General features: G+C 46.7%; 1 protein-coding gene across 6 annotated transcripts; it reads left to right on the top strand.

Moving 5' to 3' along the window:
- The first annotated feature begins 727 nt into the window (after positions 1-727).
- On the top strand, positions 728-19,788 carry LUC7L (LUC7 like). 6 transcript variants are annotated; one of them, XM_075515700.1, is made up of 11 exons: positions 728-923; positions 1,701-1,771; positions 2,868-2,962; positions 7,987-8,085; positions 8,788-8,898; positions 9,582-9,725; positions 10,153-10,329; positions 11,169-11,257; positions 15,757-15,786; positions 16,745-16,909; positions 19,425-19,788. In XM_075515700.1, exons 4-11 carry the CDS (start codon positions 7,990-7,992, stop codon positions 19,564-19,566), a joined length of 954 nt encoding a protein of 317 aa, XP_075371815.1. In that variant the 5' UTR covers positions 728-923; positions 1,701-1,771; positions 2,868-2,962; positions 7,987-7,989; the 3' UTR covers positions 19,567-19,788. The 6 variants fall into 6 exon arrangements, with proteins under 6 accessions (XP_075371815.1, XP_075371811.1, XP_075371809.1 ...); XM_075515696.1 differs by lacking the exon at positions 1,701-1,771 and adding an exon at positions 17,993-18,054 and having other exon boundaries at positions 730-923; positions 19,425-19,562; XM_075515697.1 differs by lacking the exon at positions 728-923 and adding an exon at positions 944-1,412.
- The last annotated feature ends 511 nt before the right edge of the window (positions 19,789-20,299 follow it).

The following is a 20,299-nucleotide window of genomic DNA, read 5'->3' as shown; positions in this document are numbered from 1 at the left end:
GCCGGGCCGGGAGCAGCAGGCGTCTTGCCTGGGCACTGCTGGGCAAACACGGCAGGTGGGAGCTGATAAGCCACGGGCACCCTTCGGTCTGCTCCCTGACGTCACCCGCCATCGCCCGCCCGCCCGGCACAGCTTGGCATGGCGTGGCACTGCTCAGCGTGGCAGGGCATGGCTTGGCTTGGCCTGGCACGGCTCTGCATGGTTTGGCACTGCTTGACATGGTTCAGCACGGCCCGGCACAGCTTGGCACGGCCCGGCATGGCTCAGCACGGCCCGGCAACGGCTCGGCATGGCCTGGCGCGGCTGGGCACGGCTCCGCAGATGCTGCGGCCCGGCTACCGGGCCCGCACTCGGTCGGCCCCGGGGACGGGTGCCGGGGCACCCGGGGCAGCACCGCCGATGGGGGCCGGGCCCATGGGAGCGGCCCGGTGGGGAGCCAGGCTACGGGTGCCCCCGGCCCGTGCCCCCGCCAGAGACCTCGTCAGCCGCCGCTAATGAGGCGCCCCGCTAAGGCGGGGGAGCCCGAGCGGGCGGCCCGGCGCACACCCGCAGGCGGGGGCCCTTCGGCGCCGGGGCGGGGCGGCCGCCCGGTGCCGCCAGCCCCAGCCCCAACCCCGGCCCCGTCCCCGGCCCCGCTCCCCCGCTGCCGGCCCCGGCCCAGCCGGAGCTGAGCCCCGCCCCGCCCCCGGACTACCCGTCCCGGCATGCCGCGCGGCGGCAGGAGGGGCCGCTTCCGCCCAGCGCCCGCCGCGCGCCGCCGCCACTACTGAGGCCGGAGCCGTCGCCGCCGCCGCCGTCGCCGCCCAGGCCCAGGCCGGAGCCGCCCGCCCGCCGCGCCCCGCGGCCCGGCCCCGCGCCCGCCATGTCGGCCCAGGCCCAGATGCGGGCCCTGCTGGACCAGCTCATGGGCACGGCCCGGGACGGTGAGTAGGGGCGGGCGGGGCCTGCAGGAAACGCCGCGGCCTGGCGGCCGCCTCGGCCGCGCGGGGCCTGGCCCGGCCCGGCCCGGGCCGGCCGCTGCCTCCGCTCCGGACCTGCGGCGCGATCGGCCTCCGCCCGTGCCGGGGGACGCGGCGGGCCAGAGCCGGAGCCCTAGCCCGCCCCGCCGCGGCCTGGCCCCGGCCCCGCCGAGCGAGCGGCGCGACGGGCGGTGCGGGGCGGCCGCCTGGGCGGGCCGGCGGAGCGGGCCCGGGCCTCGCCGCGCCTCGGGGCGGCCTAGCGAGCTCGGCACAGGGAGCCCGGTAGGGGTATAGGCCTGCCCGGCGGAGGAGCCCGCCTCGCCCCTGGCCCTAGAAAGCGCCCGGCGTGGCCCAGCCCCGGGAGGAGCCCGCCGCTCCGGGCCCCGGCTGCCGCAGAGAGGTTTTAGGGAAAGCTCCGTGCCCAGGCCACGCCGTGCATACAGAGGCATGTAGGTAGGTGTGCCTGCAGGAGCCGGCTGTTGTAGTTGTTGTCCGAGAAAAGAAATGTGACAGCCTGTGCGAAATATGTTCCCGCTGCGGTTTGTATCTCCCTTCTGCGACTTGCTGAGTACTTAAATTCCCTTTGGCACATTAGCAGGGCTGTTGAGGTACTTTGCACTTTGTTTCGTAAGTGAATAAGTGCTTTTCTTTCTTTGTGTATTGAGTTGCTATTGAATTGCTTCCCATATTTTTATTTCATACAAACTGAACAATTGTGGCCCCTCTATTTTATTTATAAAGGTTCAGTGTATCTTTGCCTGCCTACATCAATCTGCAAGGGAGTTGCAGAAAAGCCTCATGTTCATCGAGCCGTGAGTCACAACCAATTTTTAAAGCTGTTATAACAAAAAAAAAAAAAGTGTTTGCTTTTTTTTCACAAGTAACTTTAAAAGTGTAGCTTAGAAAGAAAAAAAAATAAAAAAACCATTTTCAGTAGACACAACATTATTCCTGGATGCTTGCGAATCCTAAACTATATTCATACTTTAGTATTACACATACCTGTGTCATATACACAGATGAGCTTTAAAATTGTCACATACCATTACCACTTTGCCTTTACTTTTATGTATCATTCCCCTGACTTCCTTACTGCAGGTGTGGGCAAGAAAACTTTTCCTTTAAAACTTTTCAACAGTGGGCATAAAATTCTGCAGCTGAGGTCTTGAAGAATGCAGATGGGTATAGTATATGTTGGAGCTCGCAGTGTGTATTGACTAACTTTGTTTCTTTTTTTATTTTTTATTTTTTTGCTTTTCTGATATTGTCTTGTTTAAGTGGCTCCTGAGTGTAAAATGTCTTCTGAGGGTGGGATGTGGGTGGGAAGCACGCTTCGTGTTCCAGGCCAAGACCTACAAGATTCGTCTTTGCACGGCCTTGGAAAGCACACTGCATATTTGGTTCTCAAACCAAATGGACCGATGTCTTAATTATCAGATGAGCAAATAGCAAGCGCCTATAAAAACTGTCCAGCACAGCCCTGTTTTGTGATTCATGGCCCTCCAATAGTGTGGGTTTCGGTACCTCCTGCCCCTTCCTCTCACAGTAAAAAAAAGGGGGGGAAAAAAAATAAAAGGTTTTGGCTGCGAGCCAGACTGTCTGTCTCCTTTTTTCTCTTCTGGCTGTGCTGTCTCTTTATATGGATGACAGGCCTTGGATGTTACTTGGCTCGCCAACACTGTGTTTAACATGGTGTACTGGATGAATAAATGCTGAAATAGTGTTTGTTGCCAATTATAAGTGTTCCAGAATATCCTGTTACGCTCTAGGCTTTTTTTGAGTAATTTTGGGGAGCAGGAACACCAAGTATTTTAATCTGCATATTGAGGCGAAATGATCATACCGACCTCTTTGTTCTCTTACCGGTATTCTAATGTCTCCTTATTTAAAACCACAAATGAATTTCAGGAGATGAAACCAGACAAAGGGTGAAGTTTACAGACGATCGTGTTTGCAAGAGCCACCTTCTGGATTGCTGTCCTCATGATATCCTGGCTGGAACAGTAAGTATATTCTCTATAATAAGGAATTCTGGCGAGGCAGGCGTTGGTATAGCTCTTCAGGGCTCATCTGTGCATCGTAGGTAACTTAACCTCGTAGTTAACATCATAGGAGGAATCAGACTTTCTGTGCCCAAGGAGCGGTCACAATTTTAATTTCAGTTTCTGTGACCTGTGTATAGAACCGCTGAGGTCAGGAGCTCTCAGAATTTGCTTGAAATGTTTTTTTCTCTCAGAATCCCACGTGAAGTTGCAAGATTATTTCTCTTTTAGCAGTTTGACATGGCTAGGGCCTGAAATTCGTCTGGTGGAGATCGCAAGATCGTAGCTAGCCTACTGTCCTGGGCACTCTAGTTCACCATTGCATCTTCAGGTTAGGAAGTTTTTTCTCATCAGCTGCAATAATCCTTAATCCTTGGAGCTTTTCAGTCTCCTCTCTACAGCCATGTGACGTTCTCCTGATGGAATGGCAGCTTTTTCATCATTACTGTTTGGCCTGCTAATGGTAGGTTACAGCTCAGGCCGATTTTGTCTTTAGAGCTGGTTGGTCTGAGCAGTGTGCCGCTCTGCCTGACTGGTTTGAAACAGTTGAGTCGGCTCCTTCGCTGCTGCCCTCTGGGGACAGAGCTGGCCAGTTTTCAAAGGTTTGGCTCACACGCTCTCTGAGAGCAAAAGGTGACGTCGGCTTTTAACAGCAAGATCTTGCGAAGTAGGTATTCAGTTTAGGTGCCCGGGTGAAAGATGCAGTCTGACTTTGAAAAGAAAACGGTGCATGTCTTTTGTAATTGTTGCTGTATTACAGAATTGCAGGATGGAGGTGAATGTGGATGTTTGAAATCCCATCTTTACCCTCACTGTTTGACAGTAAATACTGTGGCGATTCACGTTGTCCGTCCACTTAACCAGATTGTTTAAAGATGCCGTCGTTATTTATAGCCCTTCCTGCTGTTATTTCAAGAGCTGGGTTTGGCAGAGTGGGTTACCAACAAAGGGGAGGGCTGGCACTCCTTCCTCTGTGTCGTCGTGATAGCAAGACTGTGGCAGCACTAGGAGAAAGAGCTTTAGCAAAAGCTGCCTTGGCTCTGAGCGCTCAAACTTTAGCTTCTCAATGGCTGCTATTGCAGAATAAGATTGGAAGCTGAATACCAATCTCTGTGTATCTCTATATTTATTTTTTATTAATTTGAAGCTCAGATGTATTTTCCAGCGATTGCTCCATCAGCCTCCATATCACTTTACTTCCATTTCAGAATCTTAAAGCTGCTTAAATCACCTTCTGCCCACCTCCATCCTTTGTGCAGGTCACTGCAATTAGGGTATATTTTTTGACATGAGATTCTACAAGTTTTTTTTGGGTCCAAATGGTGTTTTGAAGATGCAGGCTGCCTTCTACCTCTTCTGGCATGTTTCCAGGAAGAAGGTAAACGGTGAGTCAAAGGGGTTGAATTAAGTGATGTGCGTGACTGTTAGAGCTAGTGCCAAAGCATGGAGGAGGTCAAGGAAGTATGAGGTGTTTGGATGCATTGCGAGTCTCCTGGGGCGGAGAAGCGCATTGAGAAATCTGTTTCTCTTGCTTCTGTTGTTACTCGTCTGCAGTGAGTTGTCTCTTCTCTCTTGCTGTGGAATGTGCCCTCAAATCTTGCACAGGAGCAGGAAGGAAGACTGCTTCTGCGCAAGTGATCTTGTGGATCACTCAAATGATCTTGTGGTGGCCTTTAAGTGGCTGTGGAGCTCTCATGCTGCTGTCAGCAGGTTCTTAGGGGCAAGAAAAAGTATTGGTGCCACAGATCTGTGCTGAAAGAACATGTGATGTCCAGAATGGGAACAGCATTTCAGCTGTCAGCGCTACCAGCACAGAATGAAACTTAACTGGAATGTGCAGGCTTTCCTTGTGATCTTGGTCAGGTTCACTGCCATCTTACAGTGCTCCATTAAGGGAAGAGCTGTGTGGGTGAACAGCTGGATGGGGTAGCGTCCATCTCTGGATGTGTATTATTGCAGAAATCGGGACCTTGGATCTTTTTGGAAACTTCCAACAGATGCTCCAAGCCTTCTGGTGCTGGTTATGTTGCATCCTCCCCCCGAAGGCATTGTTGTTATTGCATCCTTCGTGTGGTGCGGATATTCCTTAGTGGGAGGCTGATTGGAGACAAGCAGGAAGCTGGATCCCTTGGCTAGTGGTGCTCAGTGAAATGTGGTGGAGTCCCATTCACTGACCTTCAGGTGCGGAGTAAGAGAAGGAGCCCAGACTATAAGTAAAGCTCTGGAATATTCCTGAGAGCTGCAGAAGGCATGCTGACGTTTGCTTTGTTCAGGTGGGCCAGTGTTGCTGGTCATAAGAGCCTTTGGCCCCAGAAACTTGTCTAAACTTATCACTAAATAAGCTACAATATTTCTCTTTTTGGTTTCAATGGGAAAGGAGGAAAATTCTGGGAGAGCACAAGTTAGTTTAATATGCACATGTGCTGTTATCAGGGGACTTGTCACTAGGGCATTAGTGGCCTGCACTGAGTTGGCTTTGCAGCATATTTCTGTCAGTTGAAGTACTGCAGCACATTCATAGATGGCATCAGCTGGTAATCCTGAATTTTAGCTCCACTAATAAGTGGACAGATGAGTCTGAAAGCTGCCCAGGTAGAACTTAGCTTGGAAATTACATTCAGGGAGTTAATTGTGTCCCCCACTGGGAGTCATGAATGAGCAGAAATCTGTAGGTTGCAGAATTGTTTCATGGGGGTCTGTGCTTTCCTTTTTTACTTGGGCGAAACTCTGCAGCTCTGATTACTGTTAAAGAGCCTTCCTCTTAGAAGCAGACTTTCTGGTGAGTTAGCAGTTTAGTGGAGATCATAAGAGATACCTCAGAATGTGGATTGCTCAGCAAATGTGAGCAGGGCTAGTTATCAGTGGCATCTAAATGTGTTAAATCTTTGTGCATATGGGGGGTTAAATCTTTACTCAGGCTCTACAGGTTACCTGTCTCAAATACCTGTATTATAAACCAGCCACGGGTTTTGACTGGAGCAAGTCACGACCACTGCTGGAAAGGGTGAGTATTTGATGACGGGCCTCTCCGAGACGAGAGGATTCTTTGAGGCAGAAGGGCTAGTGGTCTTACCTGAAGCAAGCAATACCTGTGAAAACCTCCATGCACCTAGATCATCTTGAAGGACGTGGAGGACAACTTGAGGTTTGTATGCCGGTGAGACCCAAATGTTCTCCCCTCGAGGAAGAGGTTGAGAGAATCGTTGCCTTTTAACAAACAGGGAGAGGATTATGGAGCACATCATCCGCTCTTTTGAAGTTTTGGCTTGAAGCCCCTTCTCTGAAGTGGGGCTCGTGGATCAGCTTGCAAGAAGAGTTCAGATAAGAATACTTATGATCTTTCAGCATCACGTGGAGTATCGCTATTTTCTCCCTATATTGGAAAGGGATATCTCGGTAGAATGACCATAAGAATAAGAGGCTTAAGTCGCATCATGCTCTGATGTTGTGGAAAGTTATTTTTGTGGTAAAATAACAGTGGCTCTCTAGCATTCTTTGAAGAGGCTTGCCTGAAGATGAACATGATTAAGCTCTGAAAGTACCGAACGCTTTTTTTGTAGGCATTAAATTTCCACCATTAGAGAGCTCAGCAGGACTGTTCCTGGATGCAGTGTCTGTTTCTGTAGCCTGCTGCCTGTGGCCTCCTGTTTCTGGTAAATCTGAGCAAAATGAGGAAGACTAAATAGTGGCAAGTCATCCGGAATTGTTTTCTTTGTTTAAAAAAGAAAAGCTAATAACACAGGTAACTGCTGAATACCTGAGCATTACCTGGTGGAGCTTGCTTTAGTTGCTTTGCTTCATTCTAAACACTTCATTGCTGCTGCCGAGTGCATTGCTTCACATAGGTGTCCCTGGCACCCCCAGCTCTAGTTTGTGATGTTCTGCAGGGATTCTCTGTTGATCCTGATTTAGCTTTTTTTGCAGTTCAGTGAGTTGACACCTGTTGTGCTGTGTTCAGGTTTGGGCTCCTTGGGACTGGTGGTGACTGGAAGAGAAGAGGATGGCTAGCTGGGGTATTCCTTCATGCGATGACATGTACCCTGCCATTCGTAGTGTGGCTCACACTTAGGCCTTTTATTATTTTGGCTTTCAAAATGTCATTTTCTATTTTAAGAATAAGAGAAATGTTCTCTGTTACGTATTGATAATGTCGAAATGCAATTTCCATGTTTTGAGAGCATAATTAACTTTTGGTTCATGTGGCTGTTAACTACTAGGTTGGGGAAAAATAATGAATTTAAATAGCATTGACTGCAATGGGAGTGAAGGGCAGCATGCAAGTTGGAGCTTTCTGGGAAGGGAGATGCTCTCAAGAAGTCTCTCATTAGATGGGCTTATGCGTAGGAATTAGCTTTGCTGGGTAGGTTTTAAAATTCCAGGCTGCAGCTGAATGTGGGAAGGGGCTAGCTGTAGAATTTTGAGTCTGTCGTTGCTGAGTGTGGGTTTGTGGTTTTATACTGGCCATACCCCTTACTCCCTTAAGTCCACTTGTTCTTGATAGGAAGCATTCTGTCTGTGTTCTGTGATTTGGTATAGTTCAATATGTTACTAGGGCTCGTCCTGGCACAGATGTGCTTTTCCAGGTGAGCTTTAAACAGGGTACAAAGCTGTATGTTTTGCTGTGCTGTAGCTCTATAATAGGAGGCATTTGGAGTTAGTGCCCGTTTGGAGCTGCTGCTGCAGTGTGCTGCGCCTTGGCAGCTCCCTCCCAGCAATTTCTAAGGCTGTGCTGTGACCTAGAGCAGGAGTAGGACTGGACTTAAAACATTTGGGGTGTTTTAATGTTGTTCTGGGAACACCTAGAAAAGGGTTTCTAGCAAGCATGTGGTTCTTCTGGCTAGTTCTGTTACTGACAGGTTAAGAGGAAGCTCTTCTTCCTAAAGAGGCTGTATTTTGATATGATACAGCTGGCAAGAGTTAAGTATCTGCTGCCTGTTGCCATAATGGAAGGTTCTTACATTGATTTTCCTTTTTCTTTTCAACAGCGAATGGACCTGGGAGAATGTACAAAGATCCATGACTTGGCACTGCGAGCAGATTATGAGATTGCAAGTAAAGAGAGAGACCTGTTTTTTGAGCTGGATGTGAGTACAGAGAAATTTTTGTTACTTTTGTGGAAACTGCCTCTTGAAGTTATTTGGCTGAACAATAGAACTCAGTGGGCATTTCAGCTAGCCGGGTTATTTGATGTGTTATCTGACAAGAATGTGCAGCCCCTTCCCAAATGCTGGCTTGATTGCTGACTTGAAATTGTGTAAGTAATTATGGCTCTTGCAACCCCATTAGTCCAGCTAGCTGGGAGGCTCCTCTGGCATTCCTTGCATCCCACACCTGCTGCTCTGTACGAGGTCATTGTAACCTGGTGGCCTGTCCCAGAAGGAGATTTGACATTAAAAGCCTTTCACTTTTTCCAGATTTAGCTTTCTGTGATGGAACAGATCAAGTAGAAGAACAATCCTGTCTTCCCTTTTCGTGTTATTCCAGTGCTTTTGTCTTTGCACCTGTTGCTCACGTGTTGGAAGTTCTGGTGCAAAGCAGTCTTCATGTGAGCATTCTGTTATGTGTCAGAGTAAAGGAACTGTGTCAGGTTCCAGGCAGATGACAGACTTAAGGGCAGGGATCAAATTTTACTTTTTCTGCAAAGTGTCATATATTTTTTCTCAAGGCATCCGTTCTTGAGGTTGTTTGTGTATTACAGAGGGATTGCACCAGCTAGCTCTTGGCTGTCAAAGGTAGATCTGGCACGGAGAGCATCTTTATTCACAATTCTTTGTCTGAACACGCAGGCAATGGATCACCTGGAATCCTTCATCGCAGAGTGTGATAGGAGAACAGAACTGGCCAAGAAACGCCTGGCTGAGACACAGGAAGAGATCAGTGCTGAAGTGTCTGCAAAGGTATTGTCCTCTCATTAAACATTTGTTCTGCAAGTCTGTGGAGAGCACTGGTGCTCTGTTGTCTCTGACACCATTGATACTGGGAAGTTAGGCTTCACAGAGGCTTTGTGGATTCCAGCCATCCTACTCAAATGCTGCTCTGGCCATTCTTGTGACAAACTTACTGGTTCAGAGAGCCATAGTAGTGTAAAACATGAACTCTAAAATAGGTTGCTTTAGCATGGCAATAAAGCATATTGGTTGTCCCCCGTCCCCCCCTTCAGTGTTAATGTAATAGCTTAGAATAGTGAATCCATCCCCTGATTGTTGTCTTTTCACTCAGTGAAGGCTCATGGAGTTTCCTTTTTGGGAACTTCCTTCATCAGGAAAATGCAAAGCGTTTCTGAAGCTGGTTTTCCAGACTCTGGCCTGTCCTGGAAGCCAGAAATGTGCCACTGTTTGCAGCAGAACTGATGATGTCCTCTCCATGTCTAGTTTCTCTCTTTGCTATGTGTCTGTGATTGCATTGTCTGTACTCGGCCCACCAATCCCTTTTTGTTGGGACTCCTTTGACTTTTGGAGATTTATGGTCATCTTCCACCAACTGCTTTTATTAAATGATCTTTTTTTAGAGAAAAAGGAAAAGTCATCCTGAAAGCTTTAGCAAGTTTTTTGTCTTATTAAAAAAACGCTATTCTCTTTAGGCAGAGAAAGTACATGAGCTGAATGAAGACATTGGAAAACTCCTAGCTAAAGCTGAACAGCTGGGAGCTGAAGGAAATGTTGATGAGTCTCAAAAGATCCTGATGGAAGTGGAGAAAGTCCGAGCAAAAAAGAAAGAGGCAGAGGTATGGCCTTGGTTCTCCTATGAATTGTAATAGCAGACTGAGCTAGGCTGAGTACATGACAAACAGCTGGGCGGTTCCTACCTCTTTTCCTATGTTGCCAGCACCTCCTTTTTCAGTTTCAGCCGTGTGCCAGCAAGCAGTTGGCAGTGTAGTGTCATAGATGAATAAAAGCTTTTATCTAGTTAAGATAGCTGACTGGGGTGGGGAGGGATTTGTCCTCTGAAATATTTGGTCACTAGTCACTTGCAGGGATAGGCTGTCAGGTTAGCTGTGCTCGCAAAGAGTTTTCTACGGCACCTTCTTTATATTGAGGGTGTTTTTTTGATTCTTGAAAGCGGCAGGGCAGTTCTTTGCAGGGGTTTCCCTGGAGGGTTGTTGCTGTGTAAGGGTTCCCTGACATTTGCCTGGTTTTTTTGCCTCCCTTTAGGAAGAATACCGAAATTCAATGCCTGCATCCAGCTTCCAGCAGCAAAAGCTGCGTGTGTGTGAAGTCTGTTCAGCATATCTTGGTCTCCATGACAATGACCGGCGTCTTGCTGACCACTTTGGAGGCAAATTACACTTGGGTTTCATTCAGATTCGTGAGAAACTGGATCAGCTGAGGGTAATCCTGTCTGTTTTAAACCTTCTCCTTGTAGTTCTGAAGATATTCAACACTTAAATTCATACAGGATTCTTTGCAGGGTGCTTGTAGAAGCCCAGAAATTTCTGATTGCAGAATCCCTGAAACTTCAAATGGAGGTTTGCATAGCCTCATGTGTTCTGTAATTTCTGGGTAACTAAATTAGTCAAACCAGACCTCTGCTGTCATTTCTTCCTTAAATACATGCAACGGTACCATTGCTCTTTCTCATTGGTTTGGCTGAAATTTGTCACTGTGGGTTTTTTGACTGTTGAAGAGCACTTTCAGACCTCTTAATGAAATGCTTGAACTGAAGTTTCACATAGTGCTGTCAGTGAAGATCTTCAGTAACTGAAGTGATTAGAAGTTTTCTGGAATGGTTTGTAATGGAATTGCGGTACTGGCCTTGCTTGCAAACAGAGACCTTTAGAGTGCTCAAGTGAGAACTGTGATTCCTGTGCCTTATTCATTGGGCAGTATATTGAGGTCAGTGCCTCGATTGATCATTGGCACGAGGCCAGAGCACTGTTTCATTGCGTGTTGTGTATACTCAGGGTGAGACGGTCCTTGCCTCAAAGCTTACGGACTTGTCTCTTAGAGCACAAGCACTCAAAGCAGAGTAGGGAGTGGCATTTCTTGCACTGATGTATGTTAGTGAAGTTGTGAGGAAGAGGAGAACCTTGATGGAGATCTTGACTGGCAAAATGCAGTGAAACAGTTCTTTGTCTTACTGCCTTTGTCTTACTACCTGAATAGTCTCCCTGCAGATCTCTCTGGCCTGTTATTGTATGGCTGAAGTACAATGTGAACTTTTTTTCTAGAAAACAGTGGCAGAAAAGCAAGAGAAGAGAAACCAGGATCGTTTGAGACGGAGAGAGGAGAGAGAACGAGAGGAGAGAATGGGCAGACGGTAAGTGGAAGCTGATAACTGGTTTGTGAAGTTGGATTTGAAATAGTCTGATTTCTTGTATCTGGGCACTGTAGGAAAGCAGCATCTGCTGCTGGAGCAGCTGTGGAAATGCTCCAGGTGCTGTGTGAGCACCTTGGCCATTCAGTTAAAGATGAAAACAAATGCACAAAACCCCTACCTTAGAGTGATTGTATGTGTACAGTTTTAATCTCCATTGTGTATCTGAAAGATGTGAGCTCCCTGTAGTCTTCAGGCTTATATTGGTCTAGTCCCTGTCTTTGGGAATCTGAATCTGGATAAAATGCCTTCATCCAGTCCCGCATCTGAGTGGGAAAGTTTAAGATGAGTGAGGGCTAGGTCTGCTCAAAAGGCACTACTCATGCAAAAATTCCCTGGACAGCCCTCCTCGCTTCTAGGCTAGGAGGTGACAGCAGAATGGAGCTGGTATCTGTGAGCCAGATGGTGGGCTGCCTGTCTTGCTTAGAAACTTTCCTAAAATAACAGTGAGGTGCTTTTGGCACAGCTTTGGAAAACACTTCCTAGGGGATCCGAGGGATCCCAAGGAGTGGCTGCTTCTGGATGGTTGTGGACCTATGTGTCATGTTCTGCTCACACGTGTATAAGACTTGAGCAGCGGGAGTGGCTGCAATGTTGGTAGTCCCAGGACAAGCTCTTCTGCCTCTTGCCAGCTGAACTGGAAGAACTCTTTCTTCTTTACTTGAAGAGGCACCTTGTGTGTAAACAGCTCAGTAAAGCAGCCTGATGTGGAGAGGGTGCTTATTTGCAATGGTCAGGCAGAGGAAGTGGCTGAGTAGGAATGCTGTTCTCATTGTCACAGCATCTTCCCAGTTACTTCACGTATTTCTCCTCTTGTACTTCTTGCATCAAAAAACCCAACCTTGCTGCCTGTGGAAAGCTCTTTTTTGACCCTCGGTGTAAACTGCAGAGTGTGTTTCAGCCATCCATGTCTGAGGCATGAGAGATACATAACTGCAGTATAACTAAGATGGTGCTGGCTTCTGGGTATACATTGCTGGAAATGCTAGCAAATAAATACCAGAATCAAAGCAGCTTGGTTTTCTGTGGTCTGCAGCTTGGTGATTTTGGTGTATTGTGAAGATGTAAGCCCCAAATTGTTATGCATTCTCCAATTAGGGTGTTTTATGTGGGTTCTCTCTCCCTGTGGATCGCCTGGTGTCATATGAAGTGCCAGTTCATGCTGCAGCTTTGTCCCGAACCGCAGCACTTCATGTAGAGCCTCACAACTTTCTGGCATCCATGCAAGATTGTCAGTAATGCAGTTACATTTGGGAGCTGCAGAATCTGGAACTGGCTGATGAGTGGAGAAGTTAGTCGAAAGGGACTGGTGTACGCTGTTGCTATGGACAGAAATATGGAAATGAAAGAAGCAGCATCTTTCCGTGCAGCTGCTTTGTGGCAGGCTCTTTCTCACCCACAGTGTAGGACCACATTTAACCTGGACTCAGTGTATCTGTCTCCATGGTGCCTCTTCTTCCTGGAGTTCGTTTCTGTGTGAAAATTGCTCAACAGGGTTGCCTTCAGGAAGAGTTCTCTGGATCCCCCCAAAATGCTGGCTTTCTTCCTCCCGTGGCATGTCTGTGGTTTTGGCTTTTTTGGGGTTTTTTAATCTCAGTTCCTGAGAGTTAAGGAGCCTCTTGTGTTCACAGGTAGCCCCTATATGGATGCATCTGATAAGGGGGTTTGAAGATCACTTTTCAATATTTAATGCTTTAAATGTGAAGGGTTTAAGAACTGCATTAAGTTGGCCTAAAGTCTGAGTTCTTACTGGTTCCATATGTGGCACTACTTAGAGACTGTGGCCAGCCTTTGTTCTCACTCTGTATGGAGGCATCTGTACGTTCCTCTGTTCAGATACCGAAGAAAAGCATGTTATGAAGGAGCTAGGAGCGCCATACAGAGGAGGTCGAATTATTTACCTCTCCAAAATGAGAACTTCACCCAAAGAACGAAAATAGTTTTCCCAGTGGACTCTTAATGTCAGAACTGGGACTAGAGCCCAGATGTCGTGATTTCTCAGCACCTTCCCCTCTGGGAGCTGTGCAACACCATGCTTAACAGGGCATTTTTCTATCAAAAACTAATCAATGACTTCTGCTGCCTTTCAGGCTGCCTCTCTTAAGCACAGCTTGATACTTGAAGGAACCACGGCAAGTGTATTGCCTTCATAATTCTTCTTGTCGTATCTTCATATGCAGCATCTTCATGGTGTTATTCAGTGAGAGAAAGAGTACCACTTGACTTCCAGAAGTCTTTGGTGGCTTATAGGCACTATGACATACTATGGAAACCTGTGGATTCACTTGTGAAACTCTAGCTCTCACAGGCTTTACTGATTTGTCAACTAAACTATGATTTCCACATAGGAATGAGTGAACTGGGTTGTCACCCCTAGTGGTAAACAAATAAAAGTCCTTTGTTTGGTATTGCCGGTGACTGCGGGATACCCAGTAATCTCTTAAGACTGAAGTTCTGTGGAGAGGCGGCATGCTTGGAAGAGCAGATGTCGGTATTTGCTTCCAGCGTACACCGGCAAACAAGACTAGGTGGAGTTGCCAAATGGATTTCCTTTGTAATCAGTTGGACAAAACACAGGTTATGAAACTCGGCACACAACCTCTGTAATGCAGGGACGAAAAAGGCGGGGTGGGGGGAATAAATATGCTCAGCCTCTCGCTTCTCTGGACAGCAGTCTTCTACTGTCTCCTGCTGTATAATGATTCAGGCTAGTAAGGAAAGTGCTGTTTTGTTGGATGCTTCCTGAATTCTGAAGTCTAGCGCTAGGGAGTGATTATTGGGAGTTTATTGTGCAAACTCCTGCTCAGATCATAGGTGTGGAAGGGCAGCCAGGTTTTTCAGGGGATGTGGAATGGCTTTGTGTGAATGTGTGCACTGGTGATTCAGAATAGAATGATCAGGAGGAAAAGAACATTAAGAACTTGGAGTAATTACAACCACCAAAAAAAATTCAGCTGCCTGCCAGGCATATACAGGAGGTCCTGCTGCTCTGTCAGGTTCTGTTACATGAAAAAGGAGGTGTGTGTTTATTGCCTTGCTCTCCTGGTTTATCAGCTTTGCCTTCATCTGGTCGCCTTGTGTGTTGCCTCAGCGCATCGTTCGTTTGCCTGACTCCAAGTTCAGCTCCACCTTGTTTACAGTCTTTCTACCTGAATTCCTTTCTAAATTTTGTTTGTTTTTTTTTCTATTGTGATTGAACAATCCCATTTCATTGTGAAGGAATGTCAGTGCACATTGATTCTCTTAATCTTGTCTTATCCCGGTATGGTTTTAAATGACATTATTAAAATAGATGCTTCTCTGTTGCTTTTTTAAATTTTGTCTGTGTGTGACTTTGAGCCTCATCTCCTGTTACAGTGCCAGAACAGCTCTGTGGCTGTGTAACTGGAACATCCCCTGTGAGTCTGTATGCAGTGGGGAGACAGGAGCAGTTACAAGACTGAGTCTCTAAGTCACTAAACAAGGAGACCGGCCACTTCTCCATTAAAGCAGAAGGAGACTGTTCAGACAGCATGTGAAGTTTTGGTGTAGGCTGGCTCTGAAACGTGGCTGTAGAGAAAAAGGGAGGGCGTATCTTTCATGTGGAGTGGTGTTTTAAGTGGTGCTGTTTTAATGGCGCTTCAGAAGTTGAAAGAATTGTGACATTGTTATTTACAGACTGTCAAAAGCTAATGCTTACGGTGTTAAGGTTAGAGTGCCATACATGAGCTCTGAAGACATGGAAATGTGCGAAAGAATAGTGAGACTTGGATGATTGTTCTCAAGGTGCTTTCTAAGTCTGGGATGAAGGATTTTCTGTGTATGTTGGTTACTTTCCAGTAACAGTTCTTCCCTTGTGTGTGTCCCCTCTTTTTTTTTCTAGCTCATCTTTCCCAAACAAGAAAAAAAAATAATCGATGCAAATTTCCATCTCATGTTTGTTAAATATGATGAGTGAGAAGATCCCATATTTTCTCTTTATTAAAGCCTTTTTAATGTGCAACTACCTCAAAGGAACTGAAATCAGAAAACTGTCGAGTGTCTTTCTGACTAGAGAGTGGCACTTGTTCTTGAAAATGTTAGAGTTGATCTAGTTGATGTTAGACTACAGAGGGTAAAGTGTATATATCAAATATGCGCAGCAAACTTAAAGTTGGAAAGGTTCGTTGTGGTGTTTTATTAACAGAGACTGAATTGGTTTGTAGACCTTTTCTGTTCTGACAAGAAGCTCTGCATGTAGAAACCAGTATTTCTACAAAGTTCTTCAGTTTTTGACAAATTCCCATTCCCCCACCCCCCAAACTGAAGATAATTAAATGTTTTAATGGTTTTATGGCAAGTTTTTTTTTTAAGTGACGTATTACTTGGGGTATTGTTGTGTTCCTGTGAAGAGCTGCCAGGGTGAATGGGTTGTTTTATTGAAAACCCACTGACTATATCATACCTTCTCCTCTTCTTTCTAGGTCTGGATCAAGAAATAGAGATCGTCGAAGGTGAGTGTGCAGTTCTCCTACAGTTCTCCCAAATGTCTATTTGTGTTTCTATCTAGTTACTGAGGTTTTTCCTGGGTCTCCCAAGGAGTCCCCTCAGTGCCCCAGTCTCTTTGTTTTGCTCCCTGAAAGAAAAGGGAACTACTGCTTGGGCGCTTCAGTGGTGCTGGGCAACTTAAAATGTCACCCGTTGGGCTATAAAGCAGATGCTGGCTAGCCCGGTCAGGACAGAGGGTGCTGTGTGCTCCAGAGTATGAGTCTAAGAATGTACTTGATGCCTTTTTTGAATAAATACCTAATAGACTTCCATAGTTTTAATGTCTGAAATATATCTGTAACATACATAATACCTCAGATGTAAAGATACAGAGATTCAAGATTAAAGCCCCCACATCTCTGTGAAGAGCTTGCCTTAGTGGTATGACAGCCTTCTCTCAGTGATCATGTACCTGGAGATCTTCCTCTCTACTGCTTTCCCTATACATTGGCATCCTTTGTTTTGTTTTTAGAGCAGATTGAAACAAATCTGCTTCTAAAGTGCAGTACTTTCACAAGGGAGACTCTCCTTTGGCAGACTGACCTACGGGTTATGGTAATTTCACATGCCACTTACTTTGGCCTCTCTTCTACTTACACAGGCCTCACTTTGAGTGAGGCACGGTTGGTAAGCTCTGCTCTAGGCATCGGCACATGCTTACATTAATGGTGGGAGCTTTTTATATAAGCTTCCCAGCCGCTCAAATTTACCCATTGGCATTTTGTTGGTAGCATGAGGCCCAGGAGGGAGATGCCCACCCTGTGGGTGATCTGCCTTCTGTGTTGGCAGGGATGCGGCTGAGACGGTGAGTGCTGATGCTCTGGATATTTGTTAACTCAGGAATGCCTGAGAGATGGGCTCAGGTGTACAGATCTGATGTACTGGCCTGTCTCCTGAGCCTGAGGCAATCTGTGTCCTCTTCAGATCACGGTCTCGGGATAGGAGGCGAAGACGCTCGAGATCGGCTTCCCGTGAACGGCGGAAGTCTCGCTCCAGGTCCCGAGACCGACACAGACGCCACCGGAGCCGTTCCCGCAGCCACAGCAGAGGTCACCGACGGGGGTCCAGAGACAGGAGTTCAAAACACAAGTATGTATTCCTGACACGAGTGCTTCTGGAAAGGGAGTCCTTGGCATCCCAGTGAGCCTCCCCAGTCCCTTAGAGTGAGCAGGAGTATGACCACTTTCTCAAGTTAGCAGCTGCAGTGTCCTGTACCGGCTCCTGGGCCAAAGCAGGATTTCCCAGTGGCCGCTCGTAGGCGGCCTCACGTGAGAGCAGTAGGGCAGTAACTGTACAGTGAGATCCCAGCTTGAGAGGAGAGTCTAAGAGATAGAACTGGTTCCCTGATTTGCAGTGCTGAGCCTTGAGAAATTGCTGGTTTTCTTGTATGAGAAGCAGCACAAAGGCCTGCTTGAGCTAACTGAGCTTCCCCAGGCCTGTAAAAGCCAAGTAACTGAGAGGCAGTTTTGACGTTACATTTGTATGGTTACCTTCTGCTTCCCAGCTTCTTTCTCTCAGTGCTGCTGGCATGGGGAAGGAAGTACATGATTTGGGATCTGGGGGAAGTCTTCTGTTAGGGTAAGAAGAAAGCTGGTTGAGAGACAGACGTTTCTTTAGGAATCTGCACTAGAGGGAGGAGGAAAAGGCAGCCGGGGAGAGGAGTATACCATTCTCCTGTTGCTGAGGAGAAGTGCTATAGTCTGAAGAAGGGCTTTCAGTCTCTTCTAAAACTCAGCAAAACACCCACTGTGTTGGAGGAAGGATGAGGCAAGCATATGTAGGAGTATTTGAAAAATTGAAAGGAATCATTGTGTTTCCTTACAGCCCTTCTAAGCCCAGGAGCAAGTCTATCACCAGGTGCTTGCTGAAGTTAGATCTGGCTTTTTTTTAACACTCCTACTTAATAGGGGAGTGTTTAGCACTGTCTCACCTGATTAGGCACCACCACTCAAGTACAATTCTAGAAACAAACCTACTGTTGTGTGTCTTGTGTTGCTTTAGGTAAAGGGGTAAGAACAGGTTTTAAAGATTCCTGACAAAGGGGAGGGAAATAATGGTCTGAAAAAAATAAGTCTGTTAATAATTGAGGGGGGTGTGTAAATACTGTTGATTCTCCAATGGCTGAGATACTAAAGTCCTTTTTTAAATCTGTCTTGAACATGAAAAATAAAGAAAAGAAGTTTGGACAATTAGGAAGTGAGGAAGACCCTGTAATAACTATTACTAAAGAGCAGGTAAGGGATTGCTTTGAAAACCTTGAACACATTCAAATCAGCCCATCAAGATTGTAGGGGGATTGGCTAGCTGACATACTTTCACAAAATTACTGAGAACTGGGGAGAGACTGAGAAAATAAAACTAAAAAAAGAGAAAAACAGAAAAACCCTGTTCCCTGAAAGAGTGTAGCTTCTGTTTTCACCTCGAGAATTAATGAAACCTGCATTCAGGTTCTGCTGGTCTGAGGTCTCAGTTGTATAAAGAAAGGGAGAGCCTGTCGCAGGATCTGGAGGTCTCGAGGTAGGAGGACGACAGGCAGCAGGCATTGTCATGGGAACAGGAAAAGAGATAATCTCATCAGACAGACTCGTGTTGTCTGCTGGTTAAGTGACACAATTTAATGACAATGAAATGGCTCATGATACGGAGGGCTGTAAGGTTTTAATATATCAACTGTGCAGTATTTCCAAGCCTTTACAATCAGCGTGAATGAAAGCTGGAACCTCTAAGGTACCTGCCAGGTCCTCTTCTTGTGACTGTAAAGAAAAACCTGCGTACTGAGTCCTAGAGTAAAACGTGCTGGCTCTGCGGGGTCTGTGAAAGCCTCTGCCTAGTTCTGAAGGGGCTGCTAGAGCTCGTTCAGCATCGGCACCTTTTGCAGGCTGCTAGTCGATAAGCTGGCATGAATCATACAGGAAAACAGCCTTTTCAGCTTGGACCTAACATGAAGCCCTCTGCTTAATTCTGTGTGGGCTGATACAGCGAAGCACTGCTGAAAATCTGTAGCTGTCATTTGGGCAGGCTGTGAAAAGATTTGGCTGTGTTGTGGGCTGTGAATATAAATCTGTATCATCCCAGGATGCTGCCAAGGACAACGCTTGTCGGGATGCAAAGTAGAAAAAGCCCAGGGCTGAGCAAGCGTTTGAGTCCAAAGAATACAGTTGGTATTTAAAGCAGTTGAGCAGAAAGGCACTAGCTTAGAGCATAATGAAAAACCACTCTAGAAGACACAAACAGAGCTGAGCGATAGACGAGGAAGAAATTGCAGGCACTTTAGTATGGCCCAGTAAACTAATAAGGGGCCCAGGGAAGACCTCAGAGAGCCCCTGTGGCAACAGCTTGAAAGGATCACTCTAAGGAGAGACTAACAAGGGCTGCGCCGTGCACCCAGCGCTGCAAACCTGGCGGTCTCTGACATAAAGCTCAGAGAGGTACCAGAGTTGCTGTCTTGGGGGACACCACTCCCGACATCGCAGTACCTAGGCCCATTTCAGTAGGAAACTTGTGTTATGCCACAGCCCTGTTAGGAAAGATGGTGTCATTTTGTGCATATTTGAAAATTCTTTTAGTTGTGAAGCTTATAGCGACGGTTTACTTTGTACTTCAGATCTTCTAGAGATCGATCTTCAAGAGAAAAGTCACGAGACAGAGAGAGAAAAGAGAAGAGCTCTTCTGAGAGGCGGCACGAGAGCACAAATGGCAAATCTCGTTCCAAGAGATCAGAAGAGAGAGAAGCTGGCGAGATCTGAACTCAAACGATCTGTGTTGCACTGTAAATAGTCTGATAAACATTCTACACAAAGCCTAAATTTCCCATTTATATTTACTGAATACAACTCATCTTTTGTAGTTTGGAATTTTTATTGTTTGGCAGATAGCTGTGAGTTTGTAGAGACACAGAGTTACGTACTGTTTAACAGGATTTTGTTTTAGTAGGAATAAATAAATCTGGACGGATCGTTTTCAATTCAGGCCAGTGGTTGACACACTGTGTTTGTCCTGACCCAGCGAACGCGGCAGTCAGGGGCAGCGCTGTGGTCGGAGACCTGAGCTGCCGTGACGTTTGTAACGCTTCAGCCCTTTCCAAAAGACCTACCTGACCCTTTGTGAGCACACCAGTAGCGCTGGTTCTCACTTAATTCATTTTTCCTTCTGTTTATATATGTTAGAAGAAATTCAGAAGAGGGGTTTTTTTTTCCTTTTAGCGCTTAGCCACCTCATTTTTATGTCTCCAGCATTTGAGAGTTGCCTCACTATTCCAGCTGAGTCAAGACAGATGAAATTTTGGCCCCGATCTGCCTATTTTGAAAGCTGTTTGTCTTTGTGAGGATGACCAAATCAGCTGGAGCACATTTCTAAGATGGGCTCAAGTCTGGTTTTAGTACCTTTACAGATTAGATACCGGGTGTAAACAAAACAGTGGGAAATCTGGACTGATTCCTTCTGTAGAGGAGTACAGCCACAGCTAGTCTGCCTATGTAC

The sequence above is a fragment of the Mycteria americana genome, chromosome 12 (assembly GCF_035582795.1).
Source record: "Mycteria americana isolate JAX WOST 10 ecotype Jacksonville Zoo and Gardens chromosome 12, USCA_MyAme_1.0, whole genome shotgun sequence".
Taxonomy (NCBI): domain Eukaryota; kingdom Metazoa; phylum Chordata; class Aves; order Ciconiiformes; family Ciconiidae; genus Mycteria; species Mycteria americana.
The sequence above is the reverse complement of the archived record's forward strand: the minus strand, read 5'-3'. Positions and strand labels throughout refer to the sequence as shown.